Source organism: Hyla sarda, chromosome 1 (assembly GCF_029499605.1).
Source record: "Hyla sarda isolate aHylSar1 chromosome 1, aHylSar1.hap1, whole genome shotgun sequence".
NCBI lineage: Eukaryota > Metazoa > Chordata > Amphibia > Anura > Hylidae > Hyla > Hyla sarda.
In genome coordinates, this window is record NC_079189.1 from 70,187,619 (window position 1) to 70,214,236 (window position 26,618).

The 26,618-nt window shown below is 38.8% G+C and overlaps 1 protein-coding gene across 1 annotated transcript in view; it reads right to left on the reverse strand.

The window, feature by feature from the left end:
* PPARGC1A (PPARG coactivator 1 alpha) overlaps positions 1 to 26,618 on the reverse strand; it is a gene marked incomplete in the record, with an annotated part of 122,141 nt that overhangs the window by 85,912 nt on the left and 9,611 nt on the right. The window contains 1 exon segment of the mRNA XM_056555607.1: positions 13,927 to 14,106. Within this exon segment, the coding sequence (XP_056411582.1) occupies positions 13,927 to 14,106 (180 nt within the window).

Below are 26,618 nucleotides of genomic sequence, written 5' to 3' on the forward strand. Positions count from 1 at the left end.
ATGTGAGCAGCCCCTTGCAGAATTTTTCACACCTTTTTTTTGTTCAGCAGATGTGCATCACACAATAGCTGGAATGGATCCGGAGTGACCTACACGACAGCCGCCTGCTACATCTTTAAATACTCCAGCCGGTTATCTCTAAGTGTCAGTGTGGCAGCTGACTTGAGCTTGTATTTAGAGGTGTGATTCTGCAAAGTACATCATGTTCTGTGGGACACCACACTGGATTCCAAGAAATGCATTCTGTTGTGTCCCTTGTTATTTTAGGCTAAAAGGAAGGTAAAACAAAAAAATATATATTTTAGAAAAACTTGGTAATAGTATGATGGTGATCATGTGTCAAGTGTTCTGTAAAATACATAGAGTACTTTAAACCTTGTCCCTAGCCGGTAAACTGTTGTAAAGTACTAAGGAATGTCTATATGACTGTGCTGCTGGATTGTAACATTGCTTCCCGTGCCTTGATCATGTGATTACAGATGGCAGCGAGCCACATAAGCCATCATACAATATGAGCTGTCAGAGTAATTGTCTTATTCTTTCTCATACTAATATGTACATTTTTGTCCGCCTAATCTTTCAGCGCTCACTCCATCAAGGACATACGGAAAGGTTGCAGTCAATGTCAGAAGTTATTGGTATAAGACAATTAGCCAGGGAAGGAGCCATTTAAAGATTGCAGCGCTCGGACATGGGGAAAGGACAGAAACACAAGGCCGTCTTTCAGATTCCTCTGGGCGCCGCTGAGCTGACAGTTTATACCCAACTTCTTATGGATGGAGCAGAAATACATGCTAAACATGATGTAGTAGGTTTAGGTCCTTTTACACTGTACTTGTTGTGTCCGTTTACCATAAGCACAAAGTCAATGGCAGTAATAGGCCCCTATCATTCAGACCAAAGTGGTGTCACTTTGGCCTTCATTTGGGCTGTATATGTTGGGGTTTGCATTATAGAATTGTGAACAGACTGAATTATTTCATAGAGAGACATTGCCACTTAGTGTAATCTTCCAGATGTCTCCCTAAGCTGTATACATAGGAGGATCCCTTAGTGATATACCAAAGGCGTAGATTGCAAAATGCAATGTAAAAAATAGCCTGCATTACCTGCATTTAGTGATGCAGCTCAGTGTAGCCCATTTGGTAGAGTTTAGGTGAACACATAATACTGTATAGTTGCACAGCTATGTAGCCTTTAGGTGCAATCTGTTCATGGATAGCGGCCAACATATCAGTTAGTTTCTAGAATGAATGCTAAAAGGCAATGCATGGCAAACAAATCTTGACCATAAAGCTACCAAAAAAAACACATGTATATGCCATAACGCTATACATGTATCTATCATCATCAGTCATTATTTTTCCGAATTTTTGAAAAGAGTTCACACACATCATGATCATCTATTAACCATTGTGGTGTCCTATAACTGCTACTAAAGTCACACTGTAATATAGCACAAGGGGCAGTACAGTACTGTACATTAGGCTTTTTGCTACTAGCAACCTTTACCTTGGAAAACTTATTTCTCTGGAATGCAGACTTCAAATAGCTTCCACTAATAATAACAGGATCCGGCCCAATGTATCTGCTTTACTAACTTCAAGGAACAGAAACACCGGCAATTGCAGACCAGGCACTGATGTCTCCGTCTTCTCCTTAAATAGAATTTTCCACTACAAAGTTTCCTGTCTATCAATAGTGGATCACGGATTTATAGAATGAGATGTAACCCGGTCCCATCACATGCAATGTATCTAATATCTTCCATAGCAACATGAAGCACATAGTACATACAGCCTAGGACCCATAACAACCAATGAGATTTCTGTGGTGATCAATCTATAGCACATTAGACTAATGGAAGCCTATATCTGCTTAGCTAAAATGATTGAGAGCCAGCCTGCTATTTCCTCTGTGTTAATAAATAATGGCCTCTGTCTGATGTTGTCTGCTGCTGAACTGCATATCCCAGTTTGCCTTGTCAATCTTCAACCCATGCATGCAGTCAGAGACACCCACTGTGGAGAAGAGGGCATTAGAGGAAAAGTCTAAATGTAGTTTATCTACTTAAGCGTTGTACTACATCTCAGCAAGACATGGAGACACCATAAAGTCATTGCCATATCAAACTCATCTGGCTTTTTGACTGACAGTGTCTCTACTGTATATTGGGTGGACCTAAACCACTGCATGATCATAGATAGCTTCATTAGTTGTATCTGTGGTATGGTTATTTATACAGTAACATAAAATTGGTTGTATGAGCTACAAACTAATTATTTTCAATCTTTAAAGCTGGCCATACAAATAAGACTGATGTTGGCCAAACCCATTGATTTTGGCAGGACTAGCCAACCCTCCAATGTCTATAAGGGGCCTTCGGACTCTCACCTGATGGTAAATGCTAGATAAGAGAAGGGTTGGCCTGTTGGATTTCAATATGATCTGATCCATTTGTTCTCAGGAAAGATAAGCCACTACTAGAGATGTCAGGCGGAGCCAAACATGCATGTGTTTGTATGGGGGAGTCGGGAAAGACAGCTGCCTGCTAAATGAGCATTTATCTGATAGACATCTGAAATGTAGGGTCAGCTTACAGGTGGCTATACATCGTGAATAGCTTTCAGCTTATTGGGTTTATGGCTATTGGTCCTGATTCCTCCATACACATGCAAGCCTGACTAAAACCAAGGACAGACACCTCTGGTGGCAGGTTATCTTTAGGTAAAACAAAAATATTTAAAGATAAATTTCAATATGTCTGATCTTTCCCTTCGATAACATCATCTTTCGGATAAGAGTCGGGTTGGCCCATACACATTAGACACATTGGCCGGTCCTACCAAATTTGAGCCTTTAGATAGACCATCCGAATATCTGGGAAGGAGTGGTGACCACCCTAACATTTTTGAATACTGTCCTACCTGGCTGTTGCATTAACCTGTTGCATTAACCTGTGGTTGCATTAGCCTGGGTCCCATATATTGCCTGTGAGGTGTGGGCTCCTCACGCTTTGGCAGATGGTTTTCTGAATATGGAAAAAATGTTCCTTAATAATTTGTATATATGTAATTTCATGGCTATATCTACACAATTTAAAAAACTTTCAGCCAAGGATAAACTAGCTATATATAGTCTAAAACAAACTAGAATTATTTTATACTTTGGAATTTGCTAACAGACAATGGATGTCATAATCGTATAGTACTACAATGCGACTAAATATGCTGCTAACAATGACTACAAATCAGAGCAGTTGTCACATTACAGCATTTTTCCAATAGCATATGCCTATTTTTGAAAATGTTATTTTATCATCTGTACTGTAGTTTAGAACATTAAGCTTAACTATACCTTCATTCCATATTTTACATTCCGGTTTTATTATTCTAGTAAAGTTTGACAACTTGAGTCAGCATTACCTTTGTTTGTTATTTATGGTCATACAAATTACAATGCCATGTGTCTTCTAAATCTGTCCAATAAAATCTAATAATCTCATAAACGGGAGACTTTGGGACCTTGCTGGGTTTTACCTGCTCGTTTTTATAGAGCTAAGAAGGAACTGGCAATTTGCTGTATAAATTGTATAAGCAATCACACTTTGATTTCTGTACCTTCCCATTCCTTTTGTAATACAGGAAGAGTCTGTGATTTCAAATGGCTTCTGGCACTGGGAAGCGTCATTACAAGAGACAGCTCTGCATTGCACAATGTTCCCGGTAAAGTTGAGAAACATGAAACAATTCATACCATTTGAATTTCAATCAAATAGCTATTCGGGGGATATCATTTGAATATACATGGTTGTTTTTATTCTTTTTCATAAAGTTTAAGCCTATAAGAAGAATAACTTGCTCAAAGGCAAAAAACATAGACCAAGATTTACACATTGTGCACCCTCAAAGATGTGTAGAAAGTCCCTAAAACTGCTAATGTACCGATGAAAAGGGTAAGCCATTTTTAGTTGTCTCATTCACCGTCCCCATAGATGTGATTTTGTTTACAGTCTTCTCTCTGCAAAGGCAAAGCAATGTTAGCCAATGAGACAGGTGGGAAACCAGCCAAAAGGTCACGCAAGCCTTCTCAAAAGAAGCCAAGAATTGGAAGGAGATCAAGACAGTCTTTCCTGTCCCAGCATGGGGATAGTAGACTGACAGCACACCTGCTACATAGGGTCTGTGTGCATTCAGATCTACATCTAGAAGGACACTACAAGTTGTCTATCACATGTGAAACTTGAGAAGGGATGGACAATTCAATGTACTGTTTAGGGAGGAATGGGCCCAGTCCAGGTGCCAGTTGACTTGTTTCTATAACCTGGTAGTAGGAACTCTCAAAATAAAGTGGCAAAGGGCCCCAATATTATGGCAGCTAGTAACAGGAGAATGGGAAAACAGCCAGAAGGTCACACAAGCCTTTTCTTCTTCACGAGAAGTCAAGAACTGGAAGGAGATCAAGACAGTATTTTGTGCCTCAGCTTAAGATGTACAAAACACCTGTTACATAGGATTCCTGTACATTCATACATACATTTATAAGGACACTATAAGAGACTCAGATGTAAGACTTTGTGCTGTAGCAGGGATGAACAAGGTGCATATTGCCTTGTTTCTATCCACTGGTAGAAGGAACTCTTAACATCAAATGGCATATGATCCCAATACTATGGAAGTCAGTGACTGAAAATGAATTGATTTAAATAATTAAGAATTAAGAAATTATTTATAATAGGTGTTTCCAGTTATTTGAAGATTAGTTATCGGTCTTATATTATTCAAATATGACCAGAAGGTATACATTCTCTAAATTTTTTTAAACTTATATTCATGCTGGTCATAACAAATTTGATAATCCCATCTAAAATTTAGAAAGCATAAATCTGCACCAAATAAATCACATTGGCTCTTATATGTGACATTTGCTGTATGATAAATCTGGCACATCTTTGGACACTGTTGTCTAACTTTATCCTATGTATTGGTTGGCTTACTATACAATAATATTTGCCAATATTTCGGTCCAATTTTGGTGTTGCATTAAAAGCCACACCCTTCCACTAAGTCACACCCCTTACTGAGCAGGGCTTTAAAAAAAAATAAAAAATAAATGTGGTGCAGTGCAAGGCATATACACGATTTTTTTGGTACAAACTGATCTGTAACTGGTAAGCGAGGCAACGCATAGGTGCACAAGGCACTCGGTACACTTGGCACATAGTAACATCGATATGTTTATACATTGATTATTCCTCTACAGCCCCTCTTCCTCTATCTTATTTATTTTGTGTGACTATAGATATGATATTAAACTGTGCATATAATGTCTGCTCTTGAAAAGCTTTAGATAGGCTTTAGCATTTTATAATACTATCTCATACATGAAACACTCCGTTGTTAAGTAACCGGCCAGATAACCTCTCTTAACCACTTAACAATTGAAAGGATATGTCTAGCACATGTATAACAGTCCAATACAATCTATGATCTTTATCAAACAGGATAAAGGTGATTTAGGGGGTAATACCACTAAAGTGCTTCTTTTTGTTGAACCTTCAATAAGTCAATATCTACTGATTTGGTCATTGATGCCAATAAAGGGTAAAAGAGAATTGTATCTGAGTCTAGAAGCATGTGACTAAGCAAACAATACTACGGCTGAATAGCTACTTCACATAGGATTGTTGTAATCTCAATGATTATCCTACTTGTAGTACATTTCCTTACATGCCGTCTGCAAGGGTGAAAAAATGGTCAATGCACTTCATTTTCTAACCTGCATATTACACAGAGTATATAATCGAGGTCTCCATAACCCTAACATAAAGGGATCTGGACCATCAATTTGGTCTCTGTAAACTACAATGACTGTAGATCAAATACACCAATCATCAATTGTCATCTGTTAGGAGAGAATAAAGTGACCAATCTTATGTTCTTTTAGATCATTTTAGGTATTCTGTTAGATCTATGGATAACATTGATTTCATTGGTACACAGGTTAATGCTACAGTAAATGGCAAAACACAATATGATATTTTCCCTATGTGATGAATACACAGTCGAAAACAAAATTTAGATACGGTAACTTGCTAATGTATATGCAAGGGTGAATTCAGACACAGTGGATTTCCACCATAAGGCCACAATGAGTCCGCTGCAAAATCTACTGTAAAGTGGTGATTTAGGTGCAGATTTTCAACAAATTTCACTGCGGATTTCATCCCTCAAGTCTAAAAATCAAGTAAGTGCATAATGCAAAAAAGTTCAAGTATTAAAGGGAACTTGTCACCAGATTTTACCCTATAAAACTCATGGCAACACATTATATAGGGAAAAATAAGGTTTCTCACCATGATTGAATGTCCTCCTGAGCGTACGCAATACTGCAGAATGAGAATGAGTATTAAAAGTGTCCCGCACAGTATTCTCAAAAGCCTCAAGTAGTCAATGGGGTGTGCAGTATCTTGAAATATTCACGGTGTCCCAGGGCCTAATCACGCCAACTTCTGTGTGACTGACAGATAGACATCGCTTAGTATATAGGTTGACTGACACTTCCATTGAGGGTGATGCATGTGGTGGATCAGGTCCAGAAACAGTGTTAATAAAGTCCTAGCACTCACAACAGGACACGTTTCGGCAGTAGCGTTCCTCTGCTGTCTACTAGTCTAGTAGACAGCAGAGGAAGGCTACCGCCGAAACACGTCCTGTTTGATTTGAAGGATATGCAATAAAGTTCCTTATAAAGTTCCAATGTACTTGGTGAGTGCTGGGACTTTATTTACACAGCCGAACATTGTCAATGTCACCGATCGTCACTGGAATTTCACGCATGCCCAGATGCAGCGATATCCTTGGGTATGAAGCGGCTTCTGGGCTAGGATGAGACCTCAGGGAGTAGAGCAGTGACGTTGGCCATGCCAGGCTGTCAATCATTCCTGAGTAGGTGCGATTACAGTCAGAACACCATGGCTACTTTCCAGGCCACACGAACTGATGACTACTTGAGGCTCATTAACATATGATGGGGGGACACTTCAAAAACTAATTTTCTGCAGCATTTTGGACACTCAAGAGGACATGTGACAAACCTTTATTTACACTACAAAACATGATGCCACCTGTTATATAGGGTAGAATCTGGTGATAGGTTACCTTTCGGAGGGGCTGTCCACATGATCATACTTCCAATCCTGAAAAACCCTTCACCTTGCAGGAAAAATAGGTGATGTGCATTGTTTGATAATATTTTGATGTCTTCAAAGAGGTTTCCAATACTGAAAAAAATTAATTACCGATTCCTGTCTTACGGGCAACAGGATAGACTTTTTTTTATTTATTTCTGACAAGCACATTAACAACCAAACTGCTAAACCTGTAAAAGTAGGCACGGTTTTCCCAGGGAGTGATCACGCATTACGCATACATGTGCCAGGCAAGTAGAAACTATGCTCTGCTCTGTAATTTATGATAACTGAATCCCCCCCCCAAAAAATAGAAAAATATTGCATGTAACGTACACAACATGCATGCCTCCATAGACATTTAGGACCTTTAGTAACTCGGGGGGTCTCCTGTGGTCATCACAATGCCTTTCCTTCCCTCAAACTACATCTCCTTGAGCTCCCGGCCCCAAGCGATGCCCTTGTATGCAAAATTAAAGATGGAAATTAATAGTAGAAAATTCTATACAGGTTCACTTTGCACGAAAACCCATTAACACCGGTCATAAGACTGGCAATTACGACAGTGGGACTTCTTTTAACACGGGACCAAGTTTTACACAAGATCTGGTCATTCATTAATCGCTTCTCTTGCAATGAATAACCCGCAATAGTAACCAAGCCGGCAGATCTGCTGAACGCTCGTAATCTAGGTCTACACCAACTGATATAGTTACAAAATTCATATCATTGCCACAGAGCGGCACACGGGTGACATTGGTGGAAAGTCATTCATCTTTGTAAATCTATCCTGTGCCAAGAATGACAAACTCTTAGTTTTTTTTATTTTTGTCTTTTTTTTAACAGCTGATTCATTCTCTTTCCCACCGCAGCTGCAATCATATCGGCCTATTTCAATCATCAGTAAAACAATTTGCTTACCCCCCCCTTCCTCCACTAATATACACTATGCATTTCATGAGCTCGGCATTACCGTTCTGTTATGTAAATGGTCTTCGCCGGAGTCCCGGCTTCTGTAAAACGCTCACAGGCTGAGCTATGGATATAAAGCAGGGGATTTAGGTTGCATTCCTAAGTGAGAATACTTGTGAGTAATGTTGACTCAGCACCCTGCCGAGAGACTGATTACCGGGTGACACCTACTGGTTGACAAAATAACAATGCTACAGGCATTTTTTTTTTCTTTTTGGGAAGGCCAAATCTTTCCTTGGCCACGGGATACTATTAACCACATCTTCGCTGCAACTCCAATCCCTTTTAATGAAATAATAAATATTAATATTTATTTTTCATTTTTTTAATCATTTTTATTCTGCAAAAGATAACATCTTGGATAGTAAAATTTATATTTTTAGAATTTTAACTCAAATAGAAGAAGAATTCAATTAGAATGAATACAATTGCAACTGAATGCTACAGTCTCAAAATCTAGTCTAGAAAACCTCCCCTTAGTGGCGTAACTTTGACTTTCTGACCACCAACAGGGTCCCCTACCTACTTTGCGCAAAGAATGTCCGGCGGCAGGAAATGGTTGCAAATCCTTATTCTTGACATTTAAAATCCAGACTGTCTACTAAAGGTCAAGATTCAAGCCCTTAGGCACTGGGACCCTGGAGCAACATACTTCTACTCATCTACTGTAGTAGTCTCCAAACTGTGGACCTTCAGATGTTGCAAAACTACAACTCCCAGCACGCCCAGACAGCCGTTGGCTGTCTGGGCATGCTGGAAGTTGTAGTTTTGCAACATCTGGAGATCCACAGTTTGGAGACCACAGCTCTATTGCTATGACCTGCATACTAAGGTCCTTGCGAACTTGCTTTGTCAAGCAATTATCACACAGTAAGCCATTGGCTGTCCATGCTGGGAGTTGTAGTTTTGCATTATCTAGAGGCGCACAGTTTGGAGGCCGCTACTCTACTGTTATGACCTGTATCCTAAGGTCCTTGCGAACTTGCTTTGTAAAGAAGTTATAACCCCTTGTCCCAACCCCTATTAAGCCATTTGCTACTCAGGCATGTTAGAAGTTGTAGTTTTGTAACATCTGAAGTTCCACAGTCTGGACACCACAGCTCTATTGCTATGACCTGAATACTAAGGTCCTTGCAAACTTGCCCTGTCAAGCATTTATTATCTCTTGTCCCCGCCCCAATTTACCCATAGGCTGTCTGGGCATTGGACGTTGTAGTTTTGCAACCTATGGAGGACCACAGTCTAGCAACCACAGCTCTAATGTTATGACCTGCATCTTAAAGGGGTACTCAGCCCCTAGACATCTTATCTCCCCGCAATCTCCCTGCAGCACCCGACATTCATTTAGAATGCCGGCAGCAGCACCGGGGGCTCGTGATGTCACAAAGGGGCGTGACCGTGATGTCAGTGCCACATCACTAGTCATCAGGCATGGAGCAAAGTTCGCTCTGTGCACCGGATGACTGCGGTGCCGCAGCAGAGATCACGGGGGTCCCCTGTGGTGGGACCCCTGCGATCAGACATCTGATCCCCGATCCTCTGGATAGGGGATAAGATGTCTGGGGCAGAGTACCCCTTTAAGGTCCTTTACAACTTGCCATGTCAAGCAGTTCTTACCCTTTGCCCTCACTCCTATTAAGATGTATGTTTGGCCTGGTCAAGGATGAAAAAGTGGGCAAAACCATAGGATTGACCATAAAATGGAACAACAGTCCAAAGAAATTGCAACTTAAGTCTTGTAGGATCTTAGAAAATAACAATATGTGCAAACTGTATCTACAGAATTCTGTAGTCGGGAAGGAATTTTCCCCAGAAAAGGCATCAGCCTCCATAAGAGTTTTATCCCTTCTTCTGGATAAACACAGTGGGGTTATAAGTTGAACTTGATGAACTCTTGTGCAACTATGTGCTACATATATGGGTTTACATTCCAAGGTGCCAGTGAATTTTTATTGATGGCCAATAGTGTATGAATAAAAAATATGAAAGTTTACTACAGAATTTAAGTGATTATAATATAATTCAGTGATGCAACGTGAGGGCCGCAGCAGCAGGATGGGAGGATTACTTGTTCATACATGTCCATATAGATGGGATTAAGGGGCCTTATAATAGTAATGTAGTAGGCAACAGCAGTGAAGAACCTAGTGCCAATCAATGGGTGCTGGTATGTGCCCAGTGAGAGCGCTAAGCTTGCCATGGGAAAGCAGTGTGACAATTTGTGGTAGGACGTTATTGCTTCATTCACACAGAGCTGATTGTAGCAATCTGGCGTTACACAGGACCTTTACACAAAAGCCCAAGTCAAGGGTGCTGTGATGCAAAGTCCTGAAAAAAGAAGGTGCCAGTTCTCCCTGCGTGTCCCTTAACAAAGCTAGCCTTTGTGTATTGCTACACTGGGTAGGCACAGGGGTTATTGCAGAGACAATATACCTGTTGTCATACCTGTAAGTCTGTGAGTCTTGTGACTTTAGACTTTTTTATTATTATTATTCTTGCCATGCACTCGGCCTTCCTCACACCCACTGAAACGTATTTCATTCCCTAGACAATGGAAACAACCGGCCTCCTGCTAGCTACAGCTGGAGTCACATAAACCCGGCAGGAAAACGCAGGCCCGCTCTCTGACATGCCTTTCTCCGAGCATGTGACTGCACAAGATGACAGGGGTAACCTGAGTAAGCAATGTACGTAGTGGAAATCGTTGGCAGCATCATGCCAGTCCACTTCTACATTGCAATATAACTATATATATTGCATAGTCTGGCTTTTTTGCAGGTTAAAAAGCCATTACACGCATTTGTTCACATGCACTTGCAATGCAATGCCAAGTTAAGGACACAGTGTAATCTAAACCTGTCTAGTGGAAGAAGTCACAAGACCTTCTAAGAAACAGACAAGTCTACAATGTATCGGCTCTCGGAGGCATGCTGTCTCTTAAAAGGTGTAACAAAGCATTATTTCTTTGTATTCCAGTCCACACCATTAAGCATAATGTAAATGGTTTAGTCACTTGAATACTGATAGAGTTATAAAAAAGGCTCTGTATACATTTTTTGCAATGCCAAAAATATCGCACAATGGACACCGACAGCAACTGGACGACTTATAATGGGGTCCACTGGGGTCCGCTGATGTGTTTGTCGTTTTGACAGGAAATAAGAGTGTTGCATGCCGCGACATTCATCACGTCAAAAGCGACGGATTCTGAGGCGGATATGAGCAAGTCATAGTTATATAAATAGTATGGATGAAATAAAAAAGATGTATATTCACCAAGATCAACTACGGGGTTATCAATAAAGGCCTGGTATTCTCTAGATCTAAAAAAAAGATAAACCCTGATAACAGTGGTCTCCAAACTGTGGACCTCCAGATGCAGCAAAACTACAAACCCAGCATGCCAGGACAGCCAACGGTGTATGTAAAAAACAGTGGTCAATTGTCCCCTGAATGAATGGGGGTGGCAGCATGCATGTGCGACCAGTTCAGCATTCATATCACCTGCCCTAAACATTACCGTTTTGGACAGAAAATGTTACTGAAATATACTGGAGATCAAGCTAGTAGTAACTAGAAACAATGCTGTCTGGGAAAATATATGCAAAAAAAAAACAAAACACTCTTTAGAAGGAAGGAACACATATGTCTACTGCCACCTATAGGTTAACTATCTTGTAAGTCATTGTTTACCAATAGGTGGCACTAGAGCAGTGATCTCCAAACTGTTAACCTCCAGATGCTGGAAAAAACTACCAGCATGACTGGGCAGCTAACTAACATGCTGGTAGTTGTAGTTCTACAACTTCTAGAGGTCCACACTTTGGAGACCACTGCGTGACAGAGACAGTTTTGTCTCCTCTGGAGTAGAGTTCCTCAGCAGAGCAAACCAAAACTTACAGAACTGGATTCTAAACATGGAAATGAGTTACTGATGGTGATGACGTTAATGGCTAAAGAAGATTGCCAGAATGAAAATGATCTAGTATTTATTCATTTAAACCTTCATTCTGGGCTTAGGAGTTCAGCGGGTGGTCCTACTAATGACTGACCTCTGAATTTACACTCCCACAGAGAAGGCTGTCAATCACAGTAGGACCGCCCACTAGACTTCTACACACAGAATAAGAAGAGTTGTAAATAAATAAATCACTATAATGTATATCAAATTGCTTAGCTTCTCCTCCTCAAATACAAGCTGACAGTAGACTGGACTGCATTTTCAATTAGACAAATTAATTTAAGAAAAATATTTTCTTTTGTGTACTGTTGACTTAATAAATCAGTCCATGGTCTTTAGTGATGGTATTTGATGACTTTAGATACTTTATTTGATGACTTTACCAACATAAGACCATATACACTTGGTTACACTTTTTAGATCATCTACATGTATATAAAAGATTATACGATGCCAAAACCGAAGCCACTGCTTTGGGCACTAAAAAAATGACCAAAGAACCCATTTGAGATGGATCGAAAATAAACTTCCAGCAACAAAACGGTTAAATAAAGACATGTTGTCCATTTCAATTAAGGCTTTTCCATCAACTAACTGCAGTAACGTAATACAGCACGTGGCTGGGCCACTCTCCTCCTTGTGTACTTGGGTTTTTTCATGCTAGTGTTATGTTACACTGACAAAGGAAGCACTGGTGAAGTTCAAGGACAACAATTGATGCAGCTGTCTTTTAAGGCATTCCACTTTAGACATGAAAGTAGTCCTTATTTGTCACTGTCTCTGAAGAGGATCCTCTTCCCTCATCTTGTGAACCGGAGGCATAAATCAATAAAGGCAATTTCTGGCAGTAGATTATATAAGATGGGGGTTTAGTACGAGGTGACTCCTCTCAACCAAACCCTAGCAATACTCCACAATTCTCTGAAGGCAGCCAATTTGGTGGAAAATTCATTGAGCATAAAGGCAATTACATCAATGCATCCTTGCTCCTCAATTGGCTGATTCTTAGTGACACCTACAAATGGCTGCCCCCATGGAATGCTTCCTTATTTTTGGAATGGAAAACCAGATACCCCATTCTAGAAGACCATCTTACCCCAGGTGAAAATACTTTTCATAGGCATCAATAGAAAACAGACAGCAAGCAAATTGGGCAAATTGACTATCTGGCTCCTTAATTCCAGTAGCAGAATTACTAATTGATGTAAATGATATGGTGCTAGTAAATGTATTACCCGCTAATCCATAATAATGAGGGTTAGACGTAACTAAGTTGTATTTGATATGTCTATATAGAGGAGATCCTCATATTAATGATGCATCACGCAGCACTCCAGTTACCATGTGGCATTGGGCCAAGGTAACGCGTATAAGTGCTTACAAGTGCCACTTGAAACCTGCTACAAGAACTCGGAAAACAATTACTTCACAATTTCTCTAAAGTTTTTAACTTGAAACTTTTGGCCACAGATTCTACTTGAGCCAAATATTCTGCATATTTGTCAAATCCTACATTTCATTTCCTTGGTCTTACAAGGCCTACCCAGAGTAACCCAGCAGCCAGACAGAACAGAGCTTTGATTTATAGCCTTCACGCTTGTGGTCAAAAAAACATCTTCCTTTACTGCAAAAATGTATTTCTGAAAATTCACCATTGACTTCAGAGGTTACATTTTCCAAATATTGCAAAACTCTGCACCTGGTTCTCAGGTTTTATGGAAGCTTAATGTATATACATTTCATAGTAGTCATCCAAAAACATATAATGGAAAACATCAAAATGACCATTAGGTAGGTACCTTACCTCAAATATGTCCGATGACTCATTGCTGTATTGATTGGAAATGTTTTCTGATTGGTCACTGTACCACTTTAATCCACCCAAAAAGCTGTCTGCATCCAAATCATTGACATCAAGTTCAGAAAGATCCAGCTCCGGAAGATCGGGGCAAAGGGGCTGGTCTTCGCCAACCAGAGCAGCGCACTGCAAGAAACATAGGCAAAAGATCATCACGTGAAATTCTTTTCTGAACACCATCTGTGTTGTCAGATGACATACGATCAGTGCTGGTATCACGAGTTCATCTGTTTTTTATCTTTTGGTGGGTGTCCCTCAAGGTTATGCTAAGCTTAAAAAGTTTGGAAATCTTCCAGATTGAGCAATCCTTCACCATACCTGTGGCCATCTAAATGTCTCTCCAGGATATGGCTCACTGCCACATTCCATAATCCTCACACAGGAGGGTCATTTGGGGCACAGTTGCTCTATATTTTAATCTTTGGCCGGTGAATACATTCATAGAAAGACAATTCTTGAAAGTACACCACCAATAGGGCACGTAGATGTGCTATGCTTATTTTCAGAGCTCTATGACATTTGCAAGCCTCGATAGGTCTATAAAGATGTGTCGAATTGCTGCAAACTTTTTGAGTTGTAAACTTTTTGGAACCTATAGCATAAGATCAATGGGGAAAAAGAAGCATTGCTCTGGATATAAGCAACATTCTAAACACTCCATCTAGGCAGCTTCAGAGTGCAATATCACAGTTGACCAAAGAGAATCAAGCAATGTGTAGTCCATTACTAATCTGACCTTTCAGTGGGTTCCAGGCTTCACACGCCTAGCCGTCCTCTCCTGTCACACTCACATTCCTGCCACTTTCTCACACATCCCTAACAGGTGCTTATCAATTTTTTACTCCATCCACTTCCTATCTCCAGAAGGCCTACATGTTAAAGCTACATCTCAAAGATATCACCAGGATATAATAAGATTAAGAAAATAAAAAAGGCCTAAAAATAAGTATTAGTCACTGCAAGAGTCAATGGAAATTGCGGAATTCTATATCATTGTATTTAGCTGTCTATAGAGCATCAAGCTCAGGGGGTCTTAAATCAAAAGGTTAAGTGTCATCCTAAAACACCCATCTAAGGCGGTCACTTCTGCATCGGACTTGTTTTTGTTATTTGGGACCTGTAGTCAGAGGCAGGAAGAGCAGCAGCGGAATGGTAAACTTGTTGCAATATGCCCTGTAAGAACGGCTCTATCAATCTTCACAATCTCCTCACACATCGTCCTCATTAAAATGTGAAACATCTGGGACTTTAGCTACGTGGGCCTTTATTAATATGAGCATCGGTCTGTCCTGTTCTGGGAGCAGCAGACAGATTGTATTTTCCAGCAAGTGTTTTTTTTTTATTTATTTTTTTTATTCTTTTAATCAGCTTTTTTTTTTTTTTTTGGTTTACCAAGCTTCGCAAATTAGCTTCATATAAGAAAAAAAAAAGAACAAGCACACAGTATGCAACGGGAGATGTATGAACCCAGCAGCAAATTATGACTAAGGCAGGACCAAGAGTTAATCCATTTATGCACACAATATTAGGATATTCCAGCCCAAACCATGGTGATCATCAGATCAATAACTGTTGATATGTTACTCGCAGTCATTGGTTTGCAAAAATATAAATCTTGGGTATTTCCATGCGAGCTGCTCCTCAATCAGCTCGTAGGAGCATCAGAAATAATGCATGATGGAAAAATGAGGATACAGCAGCTGAGACCCATGCTATCTGCTCAACAACAAGCCACAGGACTCTCCGGCTACTCGAAAACAATTAGGACTTTGCAGTCAGGAGCTGGGTCACTTACAGTTCTGTCGGTCTATTAGGAAGACGAGCTTTCGCATGCATTAATCTATTAATATTCATAGTATTACAAAAGCAGCCAAAATGCTAAAAAAAAAATTTAAAGGCATACCAGTCCAAATGCACATAAACATCGATTTATAAATATTTACATCATCAAAGATAAATAAATGCATAAATATTTATCTTTTATTTATTTTTATTTAGTTTCTCCTCCTTACATCCTACATAACAATGTTTCCAATTGTAGAATGCAAAACATGCAGAACTGTATCTTCTACATGACACTCCAGGGACTAGTCCAGAACTGCTTGCTTTTTAATCCCCCCACTCCTCCATATGAATTGTAGCCAGCAGAAGCTGTAGAATTGATGTATGGCTACCTATTTTTACACATGCAGCAACATCTTGCACAGCACCATCCCATATACACTTGCTATTCTCCAGTATTCTCCAGTATATCACAAATGGAAATAAACAGCCCATCGTCATGCACGGTAGTGACAAATGGAGCCAGCACAGGTAAAGCTATAATCCCTACTAACAACACTAGTGCTAACCATCCCTAGCCATCACCATTGCATCAAAGAAGGAGAAAGTCCAGTAGTAGTAAATCCTGACAATTCTGCAATAAGCAAAGGATAAGCCATACACATCCCAAATGGAAGAGCACAAGGCAAGTATGCAGGCAGGCAGCAATAAGTGAGATTATTTTAAGTTAATTGTTATATAAATAGCCATGGCTGGCTTCCAAGCAGGCCACTGGAAAGACTTCAGACACTGATTCATATCAATATCTTTGAGCATACATATTGCATGTGACTGGAGAGAGGCAGAGAGAGAGCCAGAGACACATGCAAATAGTTTCCAACTGCAAGAGGCACCGATGACAGCAGCTAATCTCTGGGCTCCAGCATCATACAAGTAAAAACCCTTAAAATAGCAACCAGATAATGTTAAGACTTGTTCTCTCCCCCAAGTGTAAGGTTGAGGATTTAACAGTAACAAGTCAAATAAAAAAAAGCAATAACAATAGTAAATTATATATATATATATATATATATATATATATATATATATATATATATATATTTTTTTTTTTTTTTTTTTTTTTTTAAATGCATGCAAAGAAATTAGAATGCAAGAATAAGGCAATAAAGAGAATGTCTGTGCATGCTCACCTCTATGTCACTCCATACAGAGTCCTGGTTGCACATGTCCCACGCCATTCAGTCCCTGAATGACGGCAGTAAAGCTTTGGAAGTACAATCCACAGGCACACACAGAGCTAACACTCATACAGGCAACTAGCCCCTTACTGAGGCTCAAGCTGAAGGCACCTGTCTTACTACTGTTCCCAGTCACATGACCAAGCTATTAAAGTAGGCTGGTCTGCCACTCTGCCTGCCCTGCTGCTGCTGTTGCTGCTGCTGCTGCTCCTCCAAGCTGTGTGATGTCACAGCAAAGGCAGACCCAGCTCCTGTGAAATGAATCTTCCCAGCCACGGTTAACCCCTTCCAATCTGGCATTGCAAGAATGGATGGTGGCAGAAGGGAGCTTGCACCTAGTGCCAACCTCCATAGGCTGGCAGTGCCTTGCTTCTCTGCAAATGTGAGCACTGTGCTTTAGCATTTAAGGAGCTGCCTCCCTGTATTGTGTAGCACATGGAGATGCAGAGGCATTGGCACTGCCTTTGCTTTTGGGACTGGAGCTGCTTCAGAATCTTATGGAAGGAGGGAGAGAGGCTTGATCTGCAGATCTGTTCTGCTGAGATCTGTGGACCAAGCTGGGCATACACTGGCAGATTTATCTATCTATCTATCTATCTATCTATCTATCTATTTATTTATAACTATCTATTTGTTTACCTACCTATTTATGTATTTATTTATTTATTTATGTTTTTATTTGTCTATTCATCCATTTATTTATTTATCTGTATTTAGACAAAAAATTCCAGTGGTGCAGGTGTATTTTTTATTGGAGTGCTTGTGCCACTGGAATTTTTTTGTCTACAAAGGATCCCTGACCAGGTTTTGGACGCTGGCACCCTTCCTATTATTGAACAGAGCTGTGCTGCAACTTTTTCTACTTTATCTATGTATTTATGTATCTGTCTGTTTTTTATTTTATTTTTTGTTTATTAATATACTTACTTACTGATTGGGTTTTATATATATATATATATATATATATATATATATATATATATATTTATTTATTTATGTCTTATTTATTTATTTATTTATTTATCTATCTACCTATCTGTGTATTTTTATATTATCTATGTATTTATTTATTTATCTATCTATCTATGTATTTATGTATCTGTCTGATTTTTTTATTTATTTATTTGTTTATTAATATACTTTCTACTGATTGGGTTTTATATTTATTTATTTATGTCTTATTTATCTACCAATCTGTGTATTTTTATATTATCTATATATTCATTTATTTATCTATGTATTTATTTATCCGTCTTTTTTTTTGTTTATTTATTAATAGATTTATTTATTGATTGCAATTTTGTTATTTATTTATTTGTAGATAGATCTGGGCAAGAACTGAGTGGTATAAGGGGTGATTATAATAATGGGTGCAGGGTTGGGTGGCGGAAGACTAGAAGGCATCTAATGGACCATATTTGTTGGTGAGATGTCCGTTCATCTATGTCTAGGTTGGGGTTTTGCAAACAGCGGGATCCAGCTGTTGCAAATCTACAACTCCCAGCATGCCTGGACAGCCGTTGGCTGTCCAGGCATTCTGGGAGTTGTAGTTTTGCAACAGATGAAGACACGCTGTTTGGTAAAAACACTGATCTCGGTTTTTCTGCCCCAACTCTGTACGTATACAGTTGGCATCCATCACCCTGGCACATGGTTCACTAACCCTCCTCCAATAATGCCCCTGCTTTAAAGGGTACCTCTCATCAAATAAACTTTTGATATATTTTAGATTAATGAATGTTGAATAACTTTCCAATAGCATGTTAATGAAAAATATACTTCTTTCTATTGTATTTTCCCCGATCAGTCCTGTCAGCAAGCATTTCTGACTCATGTTGGAGTCCTAAACACTCAGAGCTGACAGCCTGCTTTGTTCACAGCCAAACAGGCTGTGAACAAAGCAGGCTGGCAGCTCTGAGTGTTCTCCTTTGTGAACAAAGCAGACTGGCAGCTCGTAGTGTTTAGGACTCCAGCATGAGTCTGAAATGCTTGCTGCCAGGACTGGTAGGGAGACCCCTAGTGGTCATTTCTTCAAAGTGGAAAATTAAATAGAAAGAAGCATATTTTTTAATAACATGCAATTGTAAAGTTATTCTGCATACATTAATCTATAATATATCAAAAGTTTTTTTTGATGAGAGGTACCCTTTAAAAAAAATTATGCTTCTAAGGCTGGGTTCACACATATGCATTTTTGTCTAGGCTTTCCTTCACCAAGAGAAAAGATTTGTTTTCTGCCTCAACTATGTATCTATAGAGTTACCACACATCACCCTGGCACATGGTACTCCAGCTTTCCCCCTAGTAATGCTGTTGTTGGAAAATTGTGCTCATAAGGCTGAGTTCACACTGTGATTTACATTTAACATATGCATTTTTGCCTGGGCTTGCCTTCACCAGGAGGAAATATTCAGTTTTCTGCCCCAACCTGGTATCTGCATACCCTGCAGAGTAGGCACACATCGCCCTGGCACGTGGTTCACCAGCTCTCCCGCTAGTAATGTAGAATAACACAGTAGTCTGCCTTATTGTATCCCACAAAAAAAAAAAATGGCATACTGCAGATTGCATTTTAAGCACCCACCTATCATATAGGTTTTTACCGTAAAAGGAAAATGGTCACCCGTTCACCCACACTAAACCCAATACTCCGGGTTAAAGTGCCATTAAAAAATAGACCGATGGGGGCTCTCTGACTAATATACATACCTGCAGTCCTGCACCCGGTCCCTCTGAAGAACAGCTTATTTCTGCTCTGAATTGCGTGCTGGAGGCGGGCCGGCTGGATCTGAATATGCATGGTCACTGGTCACATGAGCGGTTGTGCTTGCTGAGTGCTCACGTGACCAGTGACCATGAATATTCAAATCCAGCTGGCGGGCCCGCCTCCAGTGCACAATTCAGCGCAGATAGAAGCCGATCTTCAGAGGGACCGGTCGCTGGACTGCAGGTAAATTTTAATTCAAGCCATTAAAATTGAGTGAACAAAAATAGAGGAGGGAAATAAAATCATAGCAGAAACGCTGACGCGTTTCGGACCATATAGTCCTTAATCATGGCATGTTACAGTGGACTACATGCATCCTATATATACCATGGGTAAGTATCTACTGAATTAAACAGTTGGCTAGGGAACGCCTATTCGTGACGGAGGTTCCGGGAGTGAGATCGTGACGTGACTTGATAGATACACCTGTGGAAAGGCTGGAAAGAATTAACCAGCTCAGTGCTGCACAGTGATGTATCGCATGGCAACCGACTCGTCTCTAATATATAGAGAAACGCCCGTGGTGGTTTGTATACATATAACCTACGGCATGTTCATTTGTATTGATTCTTTTTGATATTAATACAAATGAACATGCCGTAGGTTATATGTATACATACCACCACGGGCGTTTCTCTATATATTAGAGACGAGTCGGTTGCCATGCGATACATCACTGTGCAGCACTGAGCTGGTTAATTCTTTCCAGCCTTTCCACAGGTGTATCTATCAAGTCACGTCACGCTCTCACTCCCGGAACCTCCGTCACGAATAGGTGTTCCCTAGCCAACTGTTTAATTCAGTAGATACTTACCCATGGTATATATAGGATGCATGTAGTCCACTGTAACATGCCATGATTAAGGACTATATGGTCCGAAACGCGTCGTCGTTTCCGCTATGATTTTATTTCCCTCCTCTATTTTTGTTCACTCAATTTTAATGGCTTGAATTTAAATTTTGCTTTTTATTCGTTTTCCTGGGAGCTGGACCCTGCTCTCTTTCTTCATCCCAAGTCTTCACTCCAAACGTGCGGTTGGATGTTGTCCGTGCTTCCTACCTACATTTGAAATCCTTCTCTTCTCAAGAACTCATGTGGTGGTGAGCTGGTTTTCCGTTTTCATTGACTTTTTGTTATGTTCATATTAGTCAGAGAGCCCGCATCGGTCTCCTGTTCACCCGCACTATAACCTGTTGTATTGGGTTTAGTGTGGGTAAATGGGTGACCGTTTTTCTAAAACATGTAGGATAAAGTAAACACAAGCGCAGTGTGAACATAACCTTGCAATCATGTTATGGATTCACTTTAGCAGGGCATATATGGCCAGACAACCTCCGAGCCTAGGATCTGATCACATGATCACGTGGAAAAACCCCAAATGAGCCTGAAGCCTAGCTAGGGAGGGTCTTCTCAGACACATTTGCCTCAGGTGGTTGGTGGTATAGATGGTGCCTATGAGACGTTGTCAGAAAATGTGGCAAGGGCGGTGAGAACTGAATTTCTGCCTGGATAAATAAACACTAGCTATGCCTTGACCCCTGGGGCTTTAAGTGATCTGAAGAGCTACTGAAGCATGATTTATGGTTAACCTTTACCCCACATTTATTGACTGGTCCAAGCACCTACTACTCTTTTAGTAGACTCTTCAGTTGTACTCATATTCGTCATCATGCAGTTAACATAAGTAAAAATGTCAGCCATATTGACCCTTTATTAAGGCTATACACACTTAATGCTGTTGAGCTTGCAATGCTTTTGGTACTTGTCTTTGGACCCCCCTCTATCTTATCAGTGAGGTCTCCAGAAAGCAGCTAAAAACACCAAAGCTCTATAGGAATCAAAATCTCCCTCCTGGTGACCCGTCTAGAGATGCCTCCCTCACTGCCTTTACTTACACAAGTGATAAATATAAGTCTATTGATGGACTCCATATGCTCTATTACTAGCCATTGGCTTCTCTGTGCACTGACCGAATAGTCCAAAATTACAGCAGCCCCTGCTGTTTCCCAGGCGACTGATTCTAAAACCACACAATTGATTAAAATCAGATTTGAAAGCCACTCCCCACCCCACCCCCTCCTCTCTCCATCACATAGTTGTGTCATATAATGACCAAAATCCCTAAAATCTTATTTTAATTTACTTAGCTTTTTTTTCTTTTTCCAAAACAACACGAGAGCTCTGAAGTTTAAGACCATGAAAAAGTGGAGCAGCAAAATGGGAAAGTTGTGCTTACTGTAAATATTACAATGTGCCAGACAAGCATGCTGAGATTTACAAAATACTGTCCTAAACTAACATATACACACTGTTCTAGGTCCGTCTGCTTATCTATCTATCCATCCATCAACCTTATATCTATCTGTCTCTCTATTAATCTATCTATCTATATATCTATGTATGTTCTACAGTATCTAAGATTTATCCATGTATCTTATATCTATCTATCTCTCTCATATATATATATATATATATATATATATATATATATATATATATATATATATATATATATATCTCATGTCTATCTATATCACATCTATCTATCTCATATCTACCTATATATCTATCTATCTATATCACATCTATCTATCTATATATCTATGTATCATCTACAGTATCTAAGATTTATCCATGTATCTTCTATCTATCTATCTATCTCATATATATCTCATGTCTATCTATATCACATTTATCTATCTATCTATTCATCTATCTCATATCTATCTATCTATATAACATCTATCTATCTCATATCTATCTATATATCTATCTATATCACATTTATCTATCTATCTATCTATCTATCTATGTATCATCTACAGTATCTAAGATTTATCCATGTATCTTCTATCTATCTATCTGATATATATCTCATGTCTATCTATATGACATCTATCTATCTATTCATCTATCTCATATCTATCTATCTATATCACATCTATCTATCTCATATCTATCTCATATCTATCTCTATCTATCTATCTCATATCTATCTATCTCATATCTATCTCATATCTATCTATCTATATCACATCTATCTATCTATCTATCTATCTATCTATCTCATATCTATCTATCTCATATCTATCTATCTATATCATATCTATCTATCTCACATCTATCTATCTATATATATCACATCTATCTATCTATATATATATATATATCACATCTATCTATATATCTATCTATCTCATATCTATCTATCTATCGATCTATCTCATATCTATCTATCTCACATCTATCTATCTATCTATCTCTATCACATCTATCTATCTATCTATCTATCTATCTATCTCATATCTATCTATCTATATCATATCTATCTATCTCACATCTATCTATCTATATATATCACATCTATCTATCTATATATATATATATATATATATATCACATCTATCTATCTATCTATCAATCTCATATCTATCTATCTATCGATCTATCTCATATCTATCTATCTCACATCTATCTATCTATCTATATCACATCTATCTATCTCATATCTATATCGCATCTATCTCATATATATCTCATATCTATCTATATCACATCAATCTATCTATTCATCTATCTCATATCTATCTATCTATATCACATCTATCTATCTATCTCATATCTATCTATCTAATATCTATCTATATCTATCTATCTATCTATCTATCTATCTATCTCATCTATCCATCTCATATCTATCTCTATCTATCTCATATCTATCTATCTATATCACATCTATCTATCTATCTATCTCATATCTATTTATCTATCTATATCATATATATCTATCTATCTCACATATATCTATCTATATATATCACATCTATCTATCTATCGATCTATCGATCTCATATCTATCTATCTATCTATCTATCTATCTATCGATCTATCTCATATCTATCTCACATCCATCTATCCCATATCTATATATCTATCTCCCATCTATCTATCTATCTATCTATCTATATCACATCTATCTATATATCTATCTATCTCATATCTATCTATCTATCTATCTATCTCATATCTATGTAACTATCTCCTATCTATCTATCTATCTATCTATCTATCTATCTACCTATCTCATATCTATCTATCTATCTAATATCTATCTATCTATCTCTCTCAAATCTATCTATGTATCTCATATCTATCTAACTCATATCTATCTATCTATCTAATATTTATCAACCTTATCTCTCTCTTTGTCACTCTCATTATATTAAATGTGTCATATATATATATATATATATATATATATATCCCTTCATTCATTTATTAATTCCTTCCCTCCCTTCCGTGGACCCTCTATCTTGGATCATGTTGTCCTAACTAGTGGATCCTTTTATATTGCATATTGTGCAGAGTGCTCCGGATTCTATTTATAATGCTTTGATCGTAGTCAGAATTGGTTTAAGCAGAATGGGCATGAGGGGGTGGCTGGTTAACACACTACATAGGCTGCTCCTTATTTATGTACCACTGTACTTGTGCACTGAAATGTACAGCTTTGCCTTCTTTTACTTACTGTAACAACACCTCATAGGTTTCCCAGCATCCCAAGGTTCGTTTGATTGATGTACTCCGAGGTCTTATATCATAGACTATACCTCTATATGTAGAATGCAAACAAAAAACTCCATTTGCATTTGTCTGTGATGCCTAGAAATAAATGATGTTCAGCAATGTTATTGTGGTGACTTCATTATTCTGTGCCTGGCGTCAAAACCAGCCATTCCCTAAAGGAACTCCTCTATGTGCCATGTAAAGGAGGGCTTCCCCCACCATAGCCCCCTCCAGTGTATAGCCCATCACACACCACGACTAAAGCTAAAAAGACTTCAAGGCGCAAATTATATTTTATGCTTACAAGATAAAAACAGCACACGGGCCTGATAAACATATGGATCTATTTCAGCCACCTTCAGACGATAATGGGGCTTTTCGGATGCAGGTGCAGCTGTTTTGAAATTGAGCACAGAGGATATATGCATGTACGGAGGAGATCATTTATCAATGCCCAAAGGGTGCATTACATGCTAAGCTGATGCTATGGAATAGAAAGACGGCTTTACAAGCTTTTTATGAAACATGCCTACTTCTCCGCTTTTCTTCTCCACAACATAATATAGCTATAAAACTGAGGTGTGCAAATTCTATCAACAAGAGATCATACAACAGTGAATTTTAGAGAACCCATGAAAGATTATTGAAGCAGACACCCAAATTTACTCCAGGGGTTCTATATGGGGTTGTCATAAAAAGGGTTAAAAAAATGGGGTCCTCGCCTTTTATACAGGCCTAGTGGAGCTAAAGGTCCTGTTGGGTTGGATTTACACATAATACGTTGCTCAGTATTTGGTCCCATTTTTGGATTTTATTTTGCTCAGTATTATTAGCCAAAACCAAGAGTGGTGCTGACCGTGAACACAACTAATATGGAAAGATTTACATTTTTTTTTTTTTTTACTATTTGGATCAACTTCTGATTTTGGCTAAATATTCTGAAAAAAATTAGCTCTAAAGTGAGGACCAAATACTGACTAAAATACTACTTGTGAAACCAACCCAAAGAGAGGAACCAAAATATTTTTTTCCCAGGTTCTATTTTGGAATGAGTAAGTAAAGAAATCCCGGCACTCACGGATAGATGCTAGATCACTTTGAGTGTTTTATTCACACATAAAGAAGAATATTGCGACTCGCAGGACACGTTTCGGCCAACAGGTGGCCTTTGTCAACTCATCTCTTGTCAAGTGATCAGTTGACAAAGGCCACCTGTTGGTCGAAACGCGTCCTGCGAGTCGCAATATTCTTTATGTGTGAATAAAAACACTCAAAGTGATTTAGCATCTATCCGTGAGTGCTGGGATTTCTTTACTTAACTATGCTGACTACTGGTCCGCTGGCACCACACTACTGAGATGAGTGCCGACTCCCTGCTACCTACATTGGACTATTTTGGAATGAAGCCAACTCCCCACCCCCATGTTAGTGGTATAACAAGAGCCCCAATTGTTTCTCTAGTTTACTTAAAACACTGTGTAAATATTTATTCCCATATAGTGACTATTTAACTAAAATGTCATTACTTAGAGATAAATCCCCAAGATTCCTATATGGAGATAAATGTCTTTACTTATATTTTCCTGACTTCACACTCTTAAGTTCACTGTTCACTTTAAATGGGCACTGTCAGATACAAAAACCTTTAATTTGTTGTACATCTTGGCAAAACATTAACCATTCTAAGGGTGGGTTCACACCACAATTTTTCTATACAGTTTTTGGATACGGTTTAAAAAAAAGAAAAATGTAGGCAACCATACAGCAAACCGTGGCCATAGACTTCCCATTCAAAATCGTATTCACCATTTTGTATATGGTTGTCTCCGTTTTTCAAACAACATGGTTTTTTACTTTTTTCTGGACAGAAAACTGTGGCCTACCACGGTTTTTGGTCCAGGTGAAAAACCGTATTGACCCGTATACATTTTTTTTTAACATGGGAGTCAAAGGGAACCGTGCAGACCTGCATGTGCATAGGGTTTCATCCAGTTTTCACCATACGGTTTTTGACTTAGCACAGTTTTTTTTTCTTGGAATTTCAATCAAACAAGTGAAACTTTATTCAGAATGGAGTGAAAAGTTCAAAATGTATACTTTTTTTTCTTAAAAAGCGGATGCAACCGTACATCATTTTTCAAACCGTATACGGTTTTAAACTGTATACAGATAAAACTTTGTACACACGTTTTGATACAGTTTAGTCAGGTTTTGAGGAATCCGTTTTTTTTCATCAAAAACCTGATAAAAAACTGTATTGCAACCCCTCCTAATATATTTCATA